This window comes from Schistocerca serialis, chromosome 3 (genome assembly GCF_023864345.2).
Source record: "Schistocerca serialis cubense isolate TAMUIC-IGC-003099 chromosome 3, iqSchSeri2.2, whole genome shotgun sequence".
Lineage (NCBI taxonomy): Eukaryota > Metazoa > Arthropoda > Insecta > Orthoptera > Acrididae > Schistocerca > Schistocerca serialis.
Genome location: NC_064640.1, coordinates 748,771,468 through 748,789,066, shown reverse-complemented (window position 1 = coordinate 748,789,066; position 17,599 = coordinate 748,771,468). Strand labels below are relative to the sequence as shown.

At 39.9% G+C, this 17,599-nt stretch overlaps 1 protein-coding gene across 3 annotated transcripts in view; it reads left to right on the top strand.

Annotated features, from left to right (window-relative positions):
- LOC126470599 (protein lap1) overlaps positions 1 to 17,599 on the top strand; it is a 153,499-nt gene that overhangs the window by 42,241 nt on the left and 93,659 nt on the right. For all 3 annotated transcript variants that reach the window (XM_050098551.1, XM_050098552.1, XM_050098550.1), the window contains 2 exons: positions 6,875 to 7,024; positions 12,845 to 12,980. In XM_050098551.1, coding sequence (XP_049954508.1) covers positions 6,881 to 7,024; positions 12,845 to 12,980 — 280 coding nt within the window. In that variant the 5' untranslated portion in view covers positions 6,875 to 6,880. The remainder of the gene's footprint in view (positions 1 to 6,874; positions 7,025 to 12,844; positions 12,981 to 17,599) is intronic.

Below are 17,599 nucleotides of genomic sequence, written 5' to 3'. Positions count from 1 at the left end.
AGATACTACTGTGTCACTGAGGTCTCCTGGCACAAACTGGAACACTCGCCCACACTTCATGCCCAGCCTCCTGCTTACAAGGTGAACTCAGCTCCCCTGGTCACAACGTTTGTGTCAGAAGTGGCTTTCACCTCAGCACTTTGGTGGAAGTAAACCTATATTTACAGCATCGACCATCATCAAGTTGCACCAGCAAAATGTGATGTGGTGAATAAATGTATGTGTGTCATGTCAAATTGCATAGGCATCAATAGCTCTCTTAAGGCGTCATCTCTTAAACCATTAGAGCCTGTGGAATTGTCATTGTTGAGAGGGAATGTTAGGGAAACTTACTTAACACCAGTTCAGTGTAAGTTTTGTAACCTGTCAGCTCATGAATTGCCATGTACCAAAGTTGTACCATTCATTTCTGGTACTTGTAGACCAATTGGCACAGGATTGTTGTGAGTCTTGTTGGGTGATGATGCACTGAAGGGGATAGTGTATAATTACTGTTTATGTGCTGAACATGCTGCTTCTCTATTTCTCTTGTTGTTGTTGTTGTTGTTGTTGTAAATGGCAGTGGTAAATTACGCAAAATGCCGGACACACATTCTGCTACTACGGGTGAGTGTGTTACCTCTTTAACGGAATAAGCACAGGCATTATCAGGATTGAATTCCCTGCAACAGCAGTAAAAAGAGGAGGTACGTAGACAGATAGAATTTCTACAAGCTGTGGTTCAACAATTGCAGTTGGGGTATGAGGAAAGCCATGGCATTAGCATCTGTATACATCACCCCTCTTGATCCCTCAGCAGCTTCATTAATAATGCTTATTTATGGCAAGTCAGCAAAGGACATAACTGCGTTCATTGACAATGTTAAAACTACTGTCACAATGAGTGGTTGATCAGATGATATTACTCTCCGTGTGGCCAATTTATGATTGGTGGGTGAAGCAGAGACATGTTGCTGTACCATGAGGTTCTTGATAAGGCAGCAACATTCTAGCAGTTAGCTGATGGTTTACGACAACGTTAGCAGAAGCAGAAAAGCACTAGGTTTTTCTGGAAAAAATTGACTACATCAACACAGAAACATAAGGAATCAATGAAAACCTTTCCAGATAGGATCCAGAGGATCAATGTACAGACATACCAGCTGATGCAAAACACAGAAGTGGTTAGAGTCTTGCCATCGGAAGCTGAGAACAGGCGTCTCTATGTTTTTCTGTGTGGTATCCCCACTGAGATGTTACATGGGATAAGGATGGAAAAGCTCAGAGTGTAGGCTGTGGCTCTTCATGACACAATTAGAGGAGATATTCATTGCTACAGATCACATGTGGATCACTGTGTTTTTTCCTGCAGAAGTAATGTGCTGTGAATGTGGATGTGAAGGTCACATACAGAAGCAGTGTCAGCAACCTGAATGCAATAAGTGTGGCCAAGTGGACACACAACAAAGGATTCTGGGAAGTGTAGACAGCAAAAATAATGTCAACAGAAGTAGCCATTAAATACAAATGGGAATATTTCAACCATTGAAAGGTATTCTGCACAAATAGATGCACGGATGGAATGCTGCTTGTCAGGCTTTGCGAGAGGCAAGGAACATAAATTCCTGGTAGACACAGGAGTGCTCGTCAGTTGTCCATTAGTCTGGACCTCATGGGCAGGAAGAGACTGGGGCCCCCACGTCACAAATTTCTCAGAGTGCGTGATAATAATATACAGTCGTTGTGTATAACATTGCTCAGTTTCAGTATCGAAACTAGGGATGTTCTTGAACATATGAAAGTGTTACAAGGTGTGAGTGAAGGGTATTTGGCAATTCTTGGGCTAGATGTTCTTGACAGACATCATGCTAAACTGCAAATACATACGCTAACGATTGGTTCCCATCATAAAATACCAGTAGGTACAGGGAAGTTAATGTGAGTTTCTATTGTTGTTGATTTACCATATGGAGCATTGTGTTTGTGGTAGAGCCATTGAGGAAAAATGAAGAATTAAACAAAATGCATAGTTCTATTTGCAGTAGCACAGTACATGTAAGTAATATTAATAGTGAATTTATGATTCCTGTAAGCTTCGATAACTTTGGCATGGATATGGTTGTTTGCCAAAGGACCTAATGATTGCTACTTTTAAAGTTGTTAAATGAAGAAGACATAGGTAGGTCATGTGATGACCAGGACAGCAAGCAAACAATCAGTGCAGCAATGTTACATGAAAAGGTGGGTCACTTGTGAGGCAGTGCTCGGCAGGCAGTGGAAGCTTTGCTACTATGTTTACAGATTTATTTAACACAAATGTCCCTTTACTAGCAACACCGGTTACCCAGTGCTGCTGCAAGTAATGATGTGCCTGTTTACCTTGTGACATAGCAAAGTATCTTGAACCTTAATGGAGGAGTTTATAGAGCAGCAATTGCCAGAAGGTATAAAAACATACAGTAGTAACCCATGGGGCACAGATGTTGTCATCGCTCCGAAAAAAGTCAACAGGTGGTAGCAGGAAGTACATATTCTGTGTAGTTACCACTGCCTGAATGCAAAAACCGTGACAGATCTGTATCCCATCCCCAATATTACAGCAATGTTAGACAATCTAGGACACTGCCAGTACTCTACAACAATTGATCTAAGCATTGGATATCACTAGCTAGAAGTAGTCCCAGAAAATAGATCAAAGACTGATTTTGCAGTCCCATGGGGATATTACCAGTATAAAGGTACACTGTTCAGGCTGACAAATGTGTCAGCCACATTACAGAGGTTATTAGATGGAGTCTTATGTGGTTTAAAGCCGAAAACTTGTTGGGTATACTTGGACAGCATCATCATATTCTTGAAGCATACACCATAGTATGTGAAATGTATTTGAAGATGTAGACTGTGATCCGCATATCTAACGCTTATCAAAGACAAGCGCCATTTTGCATAAACACAGACAAACTACCTTGCTCATGTGATCAGCACAAAAACTGTTCAAACCGGTCCTCGTCTAATAGAGGTGGCCCAGAACTTCGCATTGCCACAAACCACAAAACAACTGAAGTTATTCCTAGGTTTATGCAGTTATTATCACAAAAATTTGTAAATAATTTTGCACAGATTACAGAACTTTCAAATCAGTTGAGGAATGGCATGAAATTCCAATGGTCAGCAGAATGTCAAAGAATGTATGAAGCACTGAAGGCAGCATTTGTATCTGATCTAGTACTGGTTTTTCTTGCTTTGAGAAGAAATGTATCCTCTCCTGTGACATCAGCAATGGGACAGTTGGTTGTATTTCGAGCCAGAATATGGATGAGTAGGAACATCCAGTAGTGTGTGCAGAGTGTAACGACTCCACTGTGGAAAAGGAAATGTTCAGTGTTATATGGAAAAGCATACCCTTTACACTGTTATATATATGGACGAAAGTGTAAGGTTTTCGTGAACCACACATCATTAAAGTGGTTGTTGTGACTGAAAGATCCATCAACCAGGTTAATGACTTGGGCACTCAAATTCAGTTAACTTGATTATGAGGTGATCTGTAAACCATGTGGAAAACACAAATGTAGGTACACTGAGTAGGAAAGTTGCGGTGCTGAAAAAGTGTAATAGAGTGGCAGAGAGAACAAGCAGCTGATGAAGACTGTCAGGCATTTAGGTCTCGACCACAGTCCGTGATGCATCTGCGGAACAATGAAGTATTGCAACAAGTGCATGGCCGTGTATTGTCAGGTCATGGCGGATGCCGAACAGTAGACTGAAAAGTAGCAGAAAAGTTCTGGTGGCGAACAAGAAAATGTGATGTTGAGCAATACATGAAGGACTGTGTGCCTTATGCATAAAGAGCTGATCTTAGTCATCAGACAATCCCTTTGCAAAGAATACCAGAAGAGTTTAAGCCCTTTCAAATGATTGAGCTTGATATGTTAGGACTTTTTAATAGGGTACACGCTAGAAATAAATATGTACTGACAATTATAGATTATCCTTCAAGGGTCTTGGCAGTGGTAGCAGTTCCTGATTAGCAGATTAATAAGTAGTCCAGCTGGATACTAAAATTAGGGGTGCCTCATATGTTAATTACAGATCAGGGTATGAATTTTTTGTCAGACTAGATGAAGCAATTATCATGTACTTCTTATCCAGAAATTATGGACAAGCTCATTCCATCCACAAACTAATAGGAGAATGGAATTTTACAATACCAACTCTATAAAATGTTGATTTATTATGTTAATAGCCATCATACTGACTGAGATACGTATCTACAGTACATAGTTTGTGCATATAACTCTACAGTACATACTGGTGCAAGTCTGCCACCTTTCAGAGTGGTGTACAGTAGGAAAATGCTATCCCCCTTTGATATGATAATTCCTAAATTAAGACTAAACTGCAAATTGCTTAGAAAATTTGTAAGAAGATTTCAGAAAGTAAACCAAGCCACTACTATAACTTTGGAACTACAGGAACAGGCCACACAATGGATGGGGAAAATTGCCACAGTATTGAGTGGGTCAATGGGTATTTGTCTCACATCTAAGGGAAAAACAAACACAAAAATCTTAAATAAGTATGTGTCCTCATCAAGTCATTGAGATGACTTCTCCCGTGAATGTTAAAGTGAGATTCTGGGTAAAACGTCTATTGTCTGTGTACATTAGGTTACAGAATAGCTTGGTAGGTGATACCGAGCGAGGTGGCGCAGTTGTTAGCACACTTGACTCGCATTCGGGAGGACGACGGTTCAATCCCGTCTCCGGCCATCCTAATTTAGGTTTTCCGTGATTTCCCTAAATCGCTTCAGGCAAATGCCGGGATGGTTCCTTTGAAAGGGCATGGCCGATTTCCTTGCCCATCCTTCCCTCAGCCGAGCTTGCGCTCCATCTCTAATGACCTCGTTGTCGACGGGACGTTAAACACTAATCTCCTCCTCCTTGGTAGGTGATTCCTTCCTGTCCCCCCGCTGCCGCCAGTGTAGCACATGGCCATGGCTCACTGGCCTGTAGGGTGATGTCATGTCTTGCTAATGTGGCATCAGCACCTCTTCACGGTGTTCACTTACACCCTGCCACTTACCACCCCAGTGAAGAGACAGAATAACTTTGTAAACAGAATATGATAAATAAATGTTCTGGAGATACTTTTGTGTCACTGATGCCTCTGTGTGTAAATTAGACCACTCACCGACAATCCGTGACCAGCCTCCTGGTCACAGAGTGATCCTAGCGCCCCGGGTCACAACAGCACACAAGCATGTACACCTGCTTGCACTACCTGCAGTAGGGTATTTTGCACTTTCATGTTTAACATCTTGTATCTTACATGTCCTAAATTTTCTGCTAATGAATAAAAGCAGTGATCCAGTAAAAATGACATTAAAGTTTCATTAAAGAGTGAGAATGGTGAAGTAATTTTTATATTATGTAGAGGACTGTTGTACATTTTTAATGGAAGATTTAAAAACTTATCTCACTACTGGCTAGTGGTGGAACTTTCCATTTTGCCTTGTATCATGTTCATGAACATTGAAGTTTTTATTTACGTATTCTATAGCCAGAATAACATGGCTAGCATATGGAGAAGAAAGGAACTGTGTGTTTTGATAGAGCTAATGTAGCAGTTTTTGGCACATCCGTTTTCATGAACAGACTGTGATTTCCAAGCCGGATACAGCTTAAAACTGTGGTTGCCGAGCAGTGTGGTTGCAAATTGTGATGAGGAGCATGTTGTGTGTGATGCACCATTTCGTTTCTAAGTGTGCATCAACCCCAGTAGAAACCATTTCTGGTATTCTTCACAGAGAGAAACATGTCTCATGTTAGAACAGCTTCTACATTTGCATTTACATCTACATCGATACTCTGCAAGCCACCATACGGTGCTTGACAGAGGGTACCCTGTACCACTTCTAGTTATTTCCTTTCCTATTCCACTTGCAAATAGTAAGGGGGGAATGACTATATATGTGCCTCTGTAATGGCCCTAGTTTATCGTATCTTATCTTCGTGGCCCTTATGTGCAATGTATGTTGGCGTCAGTAGAACCGTATCGCAACCAGCTTCAAATGCCAGTGCTCTAAATTTTCTCAATAGTGTTTCTCGAAAAGAACATCGTCTTCTCTCCAGGGATTCCCGTTTGAGCTCCTAAAGCATCTCGTAACCGTTACATGTTGTTCGAACTTACTGGTAACAAATCTAGCAGCTTGCCTCTGAATTGCTTTGATGTCTTCCTTCAATTCGACGTGGTACAAATCCCAAACACTCAAGCAGACTCAAGAATAGGTTGCACCAGCATCCTATATGCGGTCCCCTTTACAGGTGAACCACTCTTTCCTCAAATTCTCCCAATAACCTGAAGTCGACCATTTGCCTTCCCTACCACAGTTTTCACATGCTCATTTCATTTCATATTGCTTTGCTACGTTATGCCCGGATATTTAAACAACTTGACTGGCGAGCAGGACACTAGTAATACTGTATCCAAATATTACAGGTTAGTTCTTCCTAATCATTTGCATTAACTTACATTTTTCCACATAAAGAGCTAGCTGCCATTCATCACACCAACTAGAAATTTTGTCTAAGTTGCCTTGTTTCTTCATACAGTCACTCAACTTCGACACTTTACAACACACCACAGCATCATCAGCAAACACATGCAGATTGCTGCCCATCCTGTCTGCCAAATCATTTATGTATATAGAGAACAGCAGCACTCGTATCACTTTCCAGTGTGGTGGCTGTCTATTTAAATTGTGTGTTTAAATTGTCTACTTATCCTCATTCCCGTTTCTCTTTTGACCTACCTTTGAGCCCCATCCATCACCTTTTTATATTAATGCTTTGTAGTGTGCAAATATGTATGTATATACCTTTTTGCTCTACAGTGAACAATGCCCAGCTGGTTCAACTGCTGTAGGCAGCAAGAGGAAGAAGTTAGACGGTTGGATTTCCAGCACTGTGTACTAAATGATGTTCCAGCACAGGTGTTTGCATTTGAAAGGACATTGGAGGAGCTGTATTTGGATTCTAATAGGGTAAGTACAATTTGCAGGGCAAGTCTAAGGAGAAATGAGGGAATTTAGTCAATTTTGGAAATAATGTCTCAAGAATAAATTATGAATTGAGAGAAGTAATGACAGAATTAATATGTCTGTTGGCAAACCACTCACACAGACACAATCTACTGCAAGTTATCGCAGCGCATACGTTGGCTACTTGGTGATGCATACAATTAGTTATAGATGTATGCTAGATGTTATTAGGTGATTTGGGTGTCCCCACACCCACCTTTTCATGTTGCTTAGGCCCAAACATTACATAGACCAAGGCAGACTGTTGATTTAATTCCTGCAACAGAGCCAAAATTACATAAATTTGACCTCCTCCTAGCCCATAGGACTACCGTAGCCACTGACCGAGCGAGGTGGCGCAGCGGTTAGCACACTGGACTCACATTTGGGAGGATGACGGTTCAATCCCCATCCGACCATCCTGATTTAGGTTTTCCCTGATTTCCCTAAATCGCTCCAGGTAATGCCGGGATGGTTCCTTTGAAAGGGCACGGCCGACTTCCTTCCCCGTCCTTCCCTAATCCGATGAGACCGATGAGCTCGCTGTTTGGTCTCTTACCCGAAACATCCCAACCCAACTACCGTAGCCACTATGGGCCACATTACCCAAACTGATCATACACAACACAAGAAAGGATGAATAGTGTAATGCCCAAAATATACATTTTCAGATAAGAGAGTGTGTGCCTAAAACCCAAAGGAAATTATTAATCATACAAGAAAATTTTTTCTGTCTCTTCATCAGTTAATACAAATGACTCAGACACAATAGATGGGGACAGCAATATGGAGACCAGTACAAAATGTTCCAATACCAAATCACTACCTTACCCTCTTTGACTATGATGACAACAATTAGAAATTTTAAAGAAATATGAAGTGGCTTAATAACTCAGGATATTTTACCTTCAAAAAATGAAACTGACCTGACAACACCAAAAGTTATCTTGAGGACCTGAGATTCTTCAAACAGCTTTTAGAATGCTCTCTCAGAAAAATAGCCATGAACAAAAGCATGAGATTTTTATAAACTGAAGGCTTTCATGTCCAGTTATCTGGTAAATCTTTTGGGTTGTATGGCCATGTTCCAAGAAACATTTTGGTCCCTGACATTTTGTCCATAGCTGCGCTGGACTTTTATGGAGGTGCCTCTGGCGATGGTGAGTCTTGCCAACACAGTATTTATGTCACCAACTCGTCAGTTGGCAAGACAGCGTCATGAGGATCACCTACAATGATGTCCAGCGCAGCTCTGGATGAAACATCAGGGACTGAAGTTCCTTTAACCACATCCATACAAGCTGGAAGACTCACTAACTATGAGATATTCACTTCCTTTTCACTTTCTTGAAGAGAGAGAAAATCTGTGAACTACATCCAGTGAAGCCATTAAAAGTAGTTACCAAGGGACTTCTTACAGACATGTCTCCTGAAGTAATACAGAAATGTCTTGTGGCTTTGGAGAATACAGGGGCAGCTAAGTGTTTTTACAATCTACACAGTTGACTCCATCTTTAAGTGATAGTGAGTCCTGTAGAACCACTAAAGGCGTAACACAGTGTCATAATTGCCAGCTATGTTTCCTCAAAGCCAAGAACTGAAACTTTTACTCCAAATGTGTCAAATAAGGACAGGACCATAAATCAGTTGACTGAAGATCAAGCAAGCTTATTCTAGTTGCAAGGTCCATCACAAAACAAAGTACACAAAATGTCCAACATACTTAGAAGTTCTTTATAAGGACAAGGAAAGAAGAAATAAACCATTTACAAATCACGACAGGATGGGCTAATATCGCAAGCTCGTGCAGCTTCATCTGACCGGAAGCAGTTTCCTGTGCTGTCTAGGGGAGACTCGTTGCTTCTAGATTTTACACTCTATGCCACAACCAACCAATCTGTTGCAGCTCTATCACAGTAATGTCAGCATTCTGTAAGCAACGAACAAAGGTTTCTTCAGAGGAATCACATCTTCACAGACAAACAATGATTCATATTTCTGTGCTACCTGCAAGCGTAGTGCCTGATGTTCAATTAATTGTAGGCATAATTTCCAAATGCAATATTCCAAAAGTTCTCTCTACTATTCTGGAAACATCAGCCCAACTCCAACAAACCACTAACCTCTTCATTTAAATTACCATCTTTTTTACTGCAGCCCAAAACTTCCTCAGTGGTACAGACAAATAGACCAATACCTACAATGAACTCTTAATGTCAATGACATTCTTAACCAACGCTTAGAAGTTGAGAAATTCCTTGATACTCAGTACTCATCATGTGTGCACTGATCTCATAAATGAAACTCATCTTCACACCGATCAGAGATTCTAGTTAGAAACTATGTTGCCTATGATAGAGAGACTTAAAAAAAAAAAACAGGGTAGCCCATGGAGAAGTACTAGCATCAAACCTCATAACAACAGAAGCAACAGCATGTGAGATATGCGTTAAAGATAAACAAATTATCCTGGTTGCTGCTGCTTATAATTCTGCAACAGGGCTACAGCTTCTAAATAATGACCTAGAGGCATTCACTAACTCTGGAAGGACCATTATAGATAAAACTGTTGCTCTAAACATGTCTGGCACTGCAGAGCAACCAGTAGAAAATGCAAAATTCTTCATATTTCCAGTGAAGACTCTAGAAATACTACAATCATTGCACCAAATGTTTCCAATAACTTTTAGAATAACCATTTACTTTAACCCTACTTCTGGACATTTTCTCACTTACAACATCCTGTGCCTAAACTGAGCTATCAGTTACAAATGATACAGAATTTGAGCACAATCGTGTTATTCTTACTCTGGGAGGAGGGGGGGGGGGGGGGGGGGCAACCCATCTCACCACAATGTTTGCAGAGCAGTGTTGTAGTCACCTCAACAATGATCCAACATTCCAGCTGAAAAAAGACATTAGAGGCAGTGCTGGCAAAACTCCCCAGATACAGTGGACCAACAAAGAATGAATAAATTATGCAGACACATTAGAAATCACCTTCAACAGTCACGAGACTTACAACTTTTTGAAGAGGAACAACATCCTGGGACATTTTGGCAAATCAGAAAAGCTAGGAAGCAGCAAGAATACAAAAGATCTTCATAGATGAAAAGGGGCAGTTTATAACTTGCAGGATAGCCTGAAGCTGTTGCTGATTTCCTTTTACTCCATCTCCCTCCCTCCCCTCAATAACAATGCAGAAAGTGACAATCATGAGGACACTATACCATCAGAAAATTTTTAAGAGCTTTTAGTGTTCATATATCATATCATTTCTGCAATTTAAGCCAAACACTGTAGGCATGTCAAAGCCTTGGGTGACAATAAGGCCCCAGGAACTGACAATAACAACCCATTAAAACTGAATCATCTACCTCCAAACAGTGTTGTTTTTCTCACCAACATCTACACATCATATCTTCTTCAACTTTACTTCTCTAAATCTTGTAAACTAGCTTGATTTGTAATGTCACTGAAACCAGGAAAGGAGCAGCTATTTCCACACAATTGTAGACTTGTTTCTCTGTTAAACTATTTTGGTAAAATATTCAAATAATTGTTCTAAAATTTCTGCAAGAATTGATAAATTCCAGACAAATCATCTTCCTACATAGCTTGGATCCTGTGAAAAGCACAGCTCTATTCATCCAGCAATGAGATTCCTGTAATACATCATCACAGCCTCTTAAATAAAAAAAAATATTTAAAAACACTTTTGCTTTATTCTTGGATATTGAAGGGGAAAAGAAAACATTTGATTAAATTTGTCAGAGTTGACTAATTTTCAAATTGCCTCAGTACTATTGCCTACCGCATTTATTAAAAATTCTCTCTTAATTTCTTTTAAATGGGTAGTTTTAAGTACCCATTCAAAAATCAAATACTTAGCCAAGACAAATGAAGCTGACATACCTTAAGGTTCATTTACAGTCCCAACCCTGTATACCATCTATACTGGTGACAGATCACAACAACGAAGAGGTTGGAGATGACACAATTACTTACAGAGGCAGCTTGAACCTCAAATACATTGCCTGCAACTAGCAACAACCTCTGGAACAAAACCACAGTATGTATCAGTAAAACACAAGCAATTATCTTTACTATTAAAAGAATAAATCAAGGGCATTGGAGTTGTTACAGATGGAAGAGTTCTACCAGTGTTAAATTCCTAAACCTCAGTAATGACTCTGAACTTTCATTAAAAATGCATCAAATAAAGTTAATGCACTTAATATTAGTAATATACTGAGAATTATTACTAAATTTCATTTTGTTATGACTAACACATGTCTGATATTGCAGACATCAATTTGAAGAATGTGGAAGTCATACAGAATAATTTTTTACATGTCACCACTGATGCTGCCTATTAACTACCTAACACAATATACAGGAATCCACATCCTTAAAATACATGAAATCATCCACTAAGCCCAAAAAGTTTCCAATCAAAGATACGAATTTCCTGAAGTGATTCTTACTTGCCAAATCAGCAGATTGCCTTTAAATCCTACATAAACACAATAAAATAACACTTATCATGAAATACGACCTCATTTTTGTAACCTCTCCAGCTCAGCCATGCTGTCCTGTTCCAATAATCTTAGTGGGTCTTGAACCTGTCATATTGTTCCGTTGGTTGGTAGTGTGTCTCTTGAAGTCCATACTCATAATGTTTGCTCATTTTTTTTCTTAGTCACTGTTACCCTTGATGCAGTGTTGACACCATAGGATAAACTTTTTTAAACTTGTTGCATGGAACTCTGCTGCCTATGGTTTCAGACAGCCAAGAATTGCACTTTTCAGAACTTAAAGGTGGTGATCATTGTGTGCAAGATTAGTGCTATGAGGTAGGAAGAGGTAAGTGGATTTGAACTGTTCCCACAGGAAATTTTGACTAATCTGAAAAGTATGGACACAGTGTATAACTGTACATTTTCATGAATGAATCTTAACAGTTCCATTCCTCTGCTTTCTGTATTGCCATATCTGAATAGCCCATTTTGGTGTTGAAGATATTTGTCACAACAGTTTACATGTTGTTGGTGTTATGGTATCCGCCACAAACACAATGCTTGGTCTTGAAACAATGATATTTTGTTGCTTTTCACTTTTACATGTAGCTCTAGTTGCTTTCCACATGGTTTGAGCTGCAGCCCCAGCACAATAGTGTAGTGTAGTGTAGTGTAGTGTAGAGAGAGAGAGAGAGAGAGAGTGTGTGTGTGTGTGTGTGTGTGTGTGTGTGTTATAGCTCTGAAGAAGGCTTCAGAGGAGGCTTCTTCCTAAAGCCTATCAGTGAATCAGTGACAACTGTTTCAGGAGTTATTGCTTTTACTCCGTAAATTATTGAATTAAAGAAAGCGGGTAGTTTGAGGTTTTATTTATTAAATTGTGATAGGTCATTTGTGCATGACTGCAGATTTATTGCTGACAGAGAAGAGATATTTTGAGACAGGAGGAGGGGAATTACCATGCAATGTTGTTGCTGGTGGGAACTGAACTGTATGCACTGCTGAAAATTTTATGGTGCAGTTCTGTTCCAGTCCCATAGTGCTATCCAAGTCTGTGATATTGATGGAGAGCCTTGACAGGTATATATTTCTTTCAGAGGGATTGGAAAATTGTTCAAGAATGATAGCATTTCTGCTGAACTTTTTCGGTAAATATGTTGTATAGGCTATCAGCTTGTGAATTTTGCCTTATATTTGCTGGCCATTGATTACTCCACCTTAAAAATTTCTGAGACTGTTTGTCATATTTATCATTGTCTCCTTACAGATTTGTGACCTTCCGAGACCATTGTTTCATTGCCATGGGTTGAAAGTGTTATCCCTCAGTGACAATGAAGTACAAGGATTACCACCTGCAATAGCTTCCCTAATTAACCTTCAGTACCTGGACATCAGTAGAAATGGTAAGTATAGTATTTAATATCGCTTAGTAATAGAAAAAACTGGGCAATTGCAAATAGGACTCGCTCTCTTAGGTTCTGTACAAACTTAATGTATATTTGTGTTTGAAGAAAAGTTGGCGTTTAATGTTGTTACCAAAATTCTCGAGAAGTATGTGACTGATTTACTTCAGATTTTTGCACAATACTCTAATAAATGTTTGGATGGACATAGGCTACAATTTGTTATAATATATGGCATACAAATATATATTTAAAATGTACAAACACAACTTGATATTTAATATTGTTGCCAAAAATCTCAAAAAGTTCTTGACTGATTTACTTCAGTGTTTTAAATGGAAAGAAAATGCTGTACTGTGATAATGTGCAGTGCCGTTTCTATGACAGCAGGACATTTAAACCATTAGTCAAATTGTTTCTCCACATACAGTGTGAGTCAGGAGGAAAGGTACATGTTTTGACGGGTGATAGCATTAGTGATTCTGAACAAAAAACTTGATGTGGATATATGCCCTATGCCAAATGTTTTCCAAAATACATCACATTTTATGTACATTTCTATTTATTTGCTGTATTATTCATTGTCATTGTTTACAATGTACCACAGTAATATAGAGGCAGTTGAGACGAACATTTTGATACGGGACGCTTGTGGTCTATCAAGTCAGAAAACTACCTCAAACTGACCAACAAAAAGTACCTAAGCTACAGCGCAAGCGCTTCACATGAGATTTTCAATATTCTCGCGATCTCTCCACACAAACTGGTAGTCTAGACAAAAAATAAACAGGAAATTGTTTGGGGCAAATTTAATTTAGTTTAATTGTGTACTGAGACACGTATTCGTTGGAGTGTGTGGTTTTTGAGTTACTAAAGAAAAACGTACAGAAATGATTTAAACATATTCTATCTCGGAAACCATTCGCGATAGGGCATATGTCCATTTTAAGTTTTTTGTTCAGAATCACTAATACTATCACATTTCAAAGTGTGTACCTTTCCTCCTGACTTACCTTATATATTCTTCATCCTTATGCAGTATTATGAGAAGGAAAGTTGCTACTCGCCATGTAGTGGAGATGCTGAGTTGCAGATAGGCACAACAAAAAGACTCACAATTAAAGCTTTCAGCCAGTGGCCTTTGTCCACAATAGACATACACAATTCCCCCCCCCCCCTCCTCCTCTCTCTCTCTCTCTCTCTCTCTCTCTCTCTCTCTCTCTCTCTCTCTCTCTCTCAAACAACTTTTCTAATCAACAGGGGCTCATAACTTTTAAGGTATGCATTTTAGAGCATATGTTGTTTTGGTCTATTCTACCGCTTCCCAAAATATGGAAAGCAAAGAGCTTGCAGTAGAAGAGATTTGTTTCACAGTATTGAAGATCAAGAATTGGCCATAGGTCTTAAGGTATGCGTGTTAGAGCCCATGTTTACTTGACTTTTTTGTTTCGAATGATCATTCCTGTCTTATCTCTGAATATTGACAATCACTTCTGAAACACACTGTATATAATTTTAAACAAAAATTGTATTAACAGCTGTGTGCTGTTTTGTTTTCTTCATTGCTGTTGGTTTCAACAGAAAACATGAAAGTTGTATGTATGACTTATTGCCTTATGATTAGAATACTACTACAGTTGTATGTATGACTTATTGCCTTATGATTAGAATACTACTACAGAATCTGTGTCATGTGAAAATTTGTAATCCTACCCATTTGTAGGTTAAAAGTGTGTGGAATACTGTTATTTGAAGCTGCTATCCTCGGAGATCCAGAGTAGATCTCTTGCACCCCATATACCAATCATACCAACTGATTTACCCATTTATTTTTGGCAACTTCTGTGCCAACTCAAATTTTCATTGACTATTACAATAAACAAGGCTTAAGGTCAGCAAGAGGGGGGAAGCAGAGATGTACAGAGACAGGTGGGGGGGGGGGGGGGGAATGGACATACAGAGGGGGCAGGAGGAGATGACCAGATAGAGGAGGAAAGAGGAGTCGAGAGAGTAGGGGGAGGAGAGGGTGGAGAGAGAGAGAATGGGAGGTGGAGGTGATGGACTGAGGGGGGGGGGGGGGTATCAGGAGATCAGGATGCAAGGACATCCACCCAATTCCCATGCATCTTTAGGAATTGCGAAGCATTCTCGAACCCACAAATTATGTATATAGACAATTAATAGTAATTTTCTGTGGCTCAGTGGCCTGCTGCAGATCCTTCTATTGGACACCAACTCAGTGACTTGTGTGTCCTTAACCGACCCCAGTTACCTAAATGGGGAAAAGGGGACCTATTGTTTAAAGTGGAAACTGAACCACATGTTGTTTCTGGCAACTACTCACATCATAATGAGGTGAAGGGTAGGTTAAAATGAAGACAGAAAAATCTGTCATCCGACCGAGATTTGGTCCCTCAACCTCTCAGTTTCCAGGCACACACTTCACCACTAGATAATCAGGCTTGACGTGTATATATTTGATTGGTGCATAGGTTCATAGCATTTTTCTTTTGCGTGGTGGTATTCCAGTTGCTGTGGGTTTATTTATCAATTGTTATTTTCAGAATGAGATTTTCACTGTGCAGCGGAGTGTGCGCTGATATGAAACTTCCTGGCAGATTAAAACTGTGTGCCGGACCGAGACTCGAGCTCGGGACCTTTGCCTTTTGCAGGAAAGTGGTCTAACATGTGAGCTACCCAAGTATGACTCACGCCCCATCCTCGCAGCTCACAGTTTGAATCTGGCAGTAAGTTCCATATCAGCGCACACTCCACTGCAGAGTGAAAATCTCATTCTGGAAACATCCCCCAAACTTGGCTAAGCCATGTCTCCGCAATATCTTTTCTTTCAGGAGTGCTAGTTCTGCAAGGTTTGCAGGAGAGCTTACGTAAAGTTTGGAAGGTAGGAGTCGAGGTACTGGCAAAAGTGAAGCTGTGAGGACGGGACGTGAGTCTTGCTTGGGTAGCTCAGATGTTAGAGCACTTGCCCGCGAAAGGCAAAGGTCCCAAGTTCGAGTCTCGGTCCGGCACACAGTTTTAATCTGCCAGGAAGTTTCAATTGTTATTTTGTATTTGTAGTTAACTGTTGCTATTTGAGTTTACATATTGTCATATGGAGATAGTGAGCAGAGCTGTGGACACTAGAAAATGGAGTTCCAAGTGGAGAAATCAATACATTTCTGACATATTCTTCTGCTCGAGTTCAATAGAGGGGCGACAGCAGTGGAGACAGCTAGAAACATTTACATCGTGTATGGGGGAGAATGCCATTGGACAGAGCATGGCAATAAAATAGTTTTCTTGTTTTAAGAAGGATCGTTTTGACATTAGTGACTCTCCACTTGCAGGAAGACCTTCAGGTTTGATAAATATTGTTTAAATGGATTAGTCCACAATGATCCATGTCAGTGTTCTCAAGAACTGGCAGATGTAAGTAACTGTGATCTTACCACTGCTGTGCAACCGTTACACACATTGGGTAAGGTCCAAAAATTGGGCATATGGATACCATGCACTCTAAGCCAAAATCACAAAAATCAGCATCTCTGCTTGATTGTCGTCAATTGGCTTGTGAATGTGACCATTCCCATCCTGTATCATTACTGGTGATGAGAAATGATGTCTTTATGCTAACATAAGGAAAAGAAAGGAATGGTTGAACCCAAACAAAATGACAACTTCCCACAAAAAGACCCTCGTGCATCCACAAAAGATAATGTTATTCATCTGATGGAACAGTGACGGTGTGGTGTGCTATGAATTGCTTGTAACCATCACTGCTGACATTTATTCTCAACAACTGAGATATCTTGCAGACACAGTCGAAGAACAGTGACCAGGAAGACAACATGAAGTGATGCTACTCCACAATAACGCCCACCTGCATTCTGTGGCACTGACAAAAACCACTACACAGGAGTCTGATTGGGAAGTCATTCTACACCCACGTTATTCACCTGTTCTTGCACCCTCAGATATTTCAACTTTTTCATTCTTATCAAACAACCTTCAAGGAACTTCCTTTCCAAATGAAAATGTGCTCTGAATGTGGCTCGATGAGTTCTTTGCCTCAAAACCACATGATTCCTACAGTCGCGGAATTGAAAAGTTACCCCAACATTGGCAGACTGTTGTAAATAGTGAAGGAGAATCTCTGTTGTGTTTATTAAACTTACAGAATGATGCTACGAACTCATGCACCAACCCAGTAGATAGCTCATCTATAGGTTTTGATGAATGATTTTGAGAGTTTCAAAATATGTGACATACATGGCCATATCTTTTGATTGCATTGACTTAGAAGCATAATTTTTTTATACCAACAAGGAACTGTAGACCTTATATCCAACATAAATTTCAACTTGAGACCTCCATACACATTTGTGAGAAAAAGGTCTCTTAACTATAAAATTGACAGACAGACGGACGGACAGACAACAAAGTGATCCTATAAGGGTTGTGTTTGTACCAGTTGAGGTACAGAACCTAAAAAATATGGTCAATATTGTCTGTAAGCTGCTTATGACTATAAATGCTTTTCATCACATTTGTATTTAACAAAACACTCGTTCGACCTATACTTGAGTATTGCTCATCAGTGTGGGATCCGTACCAGATCG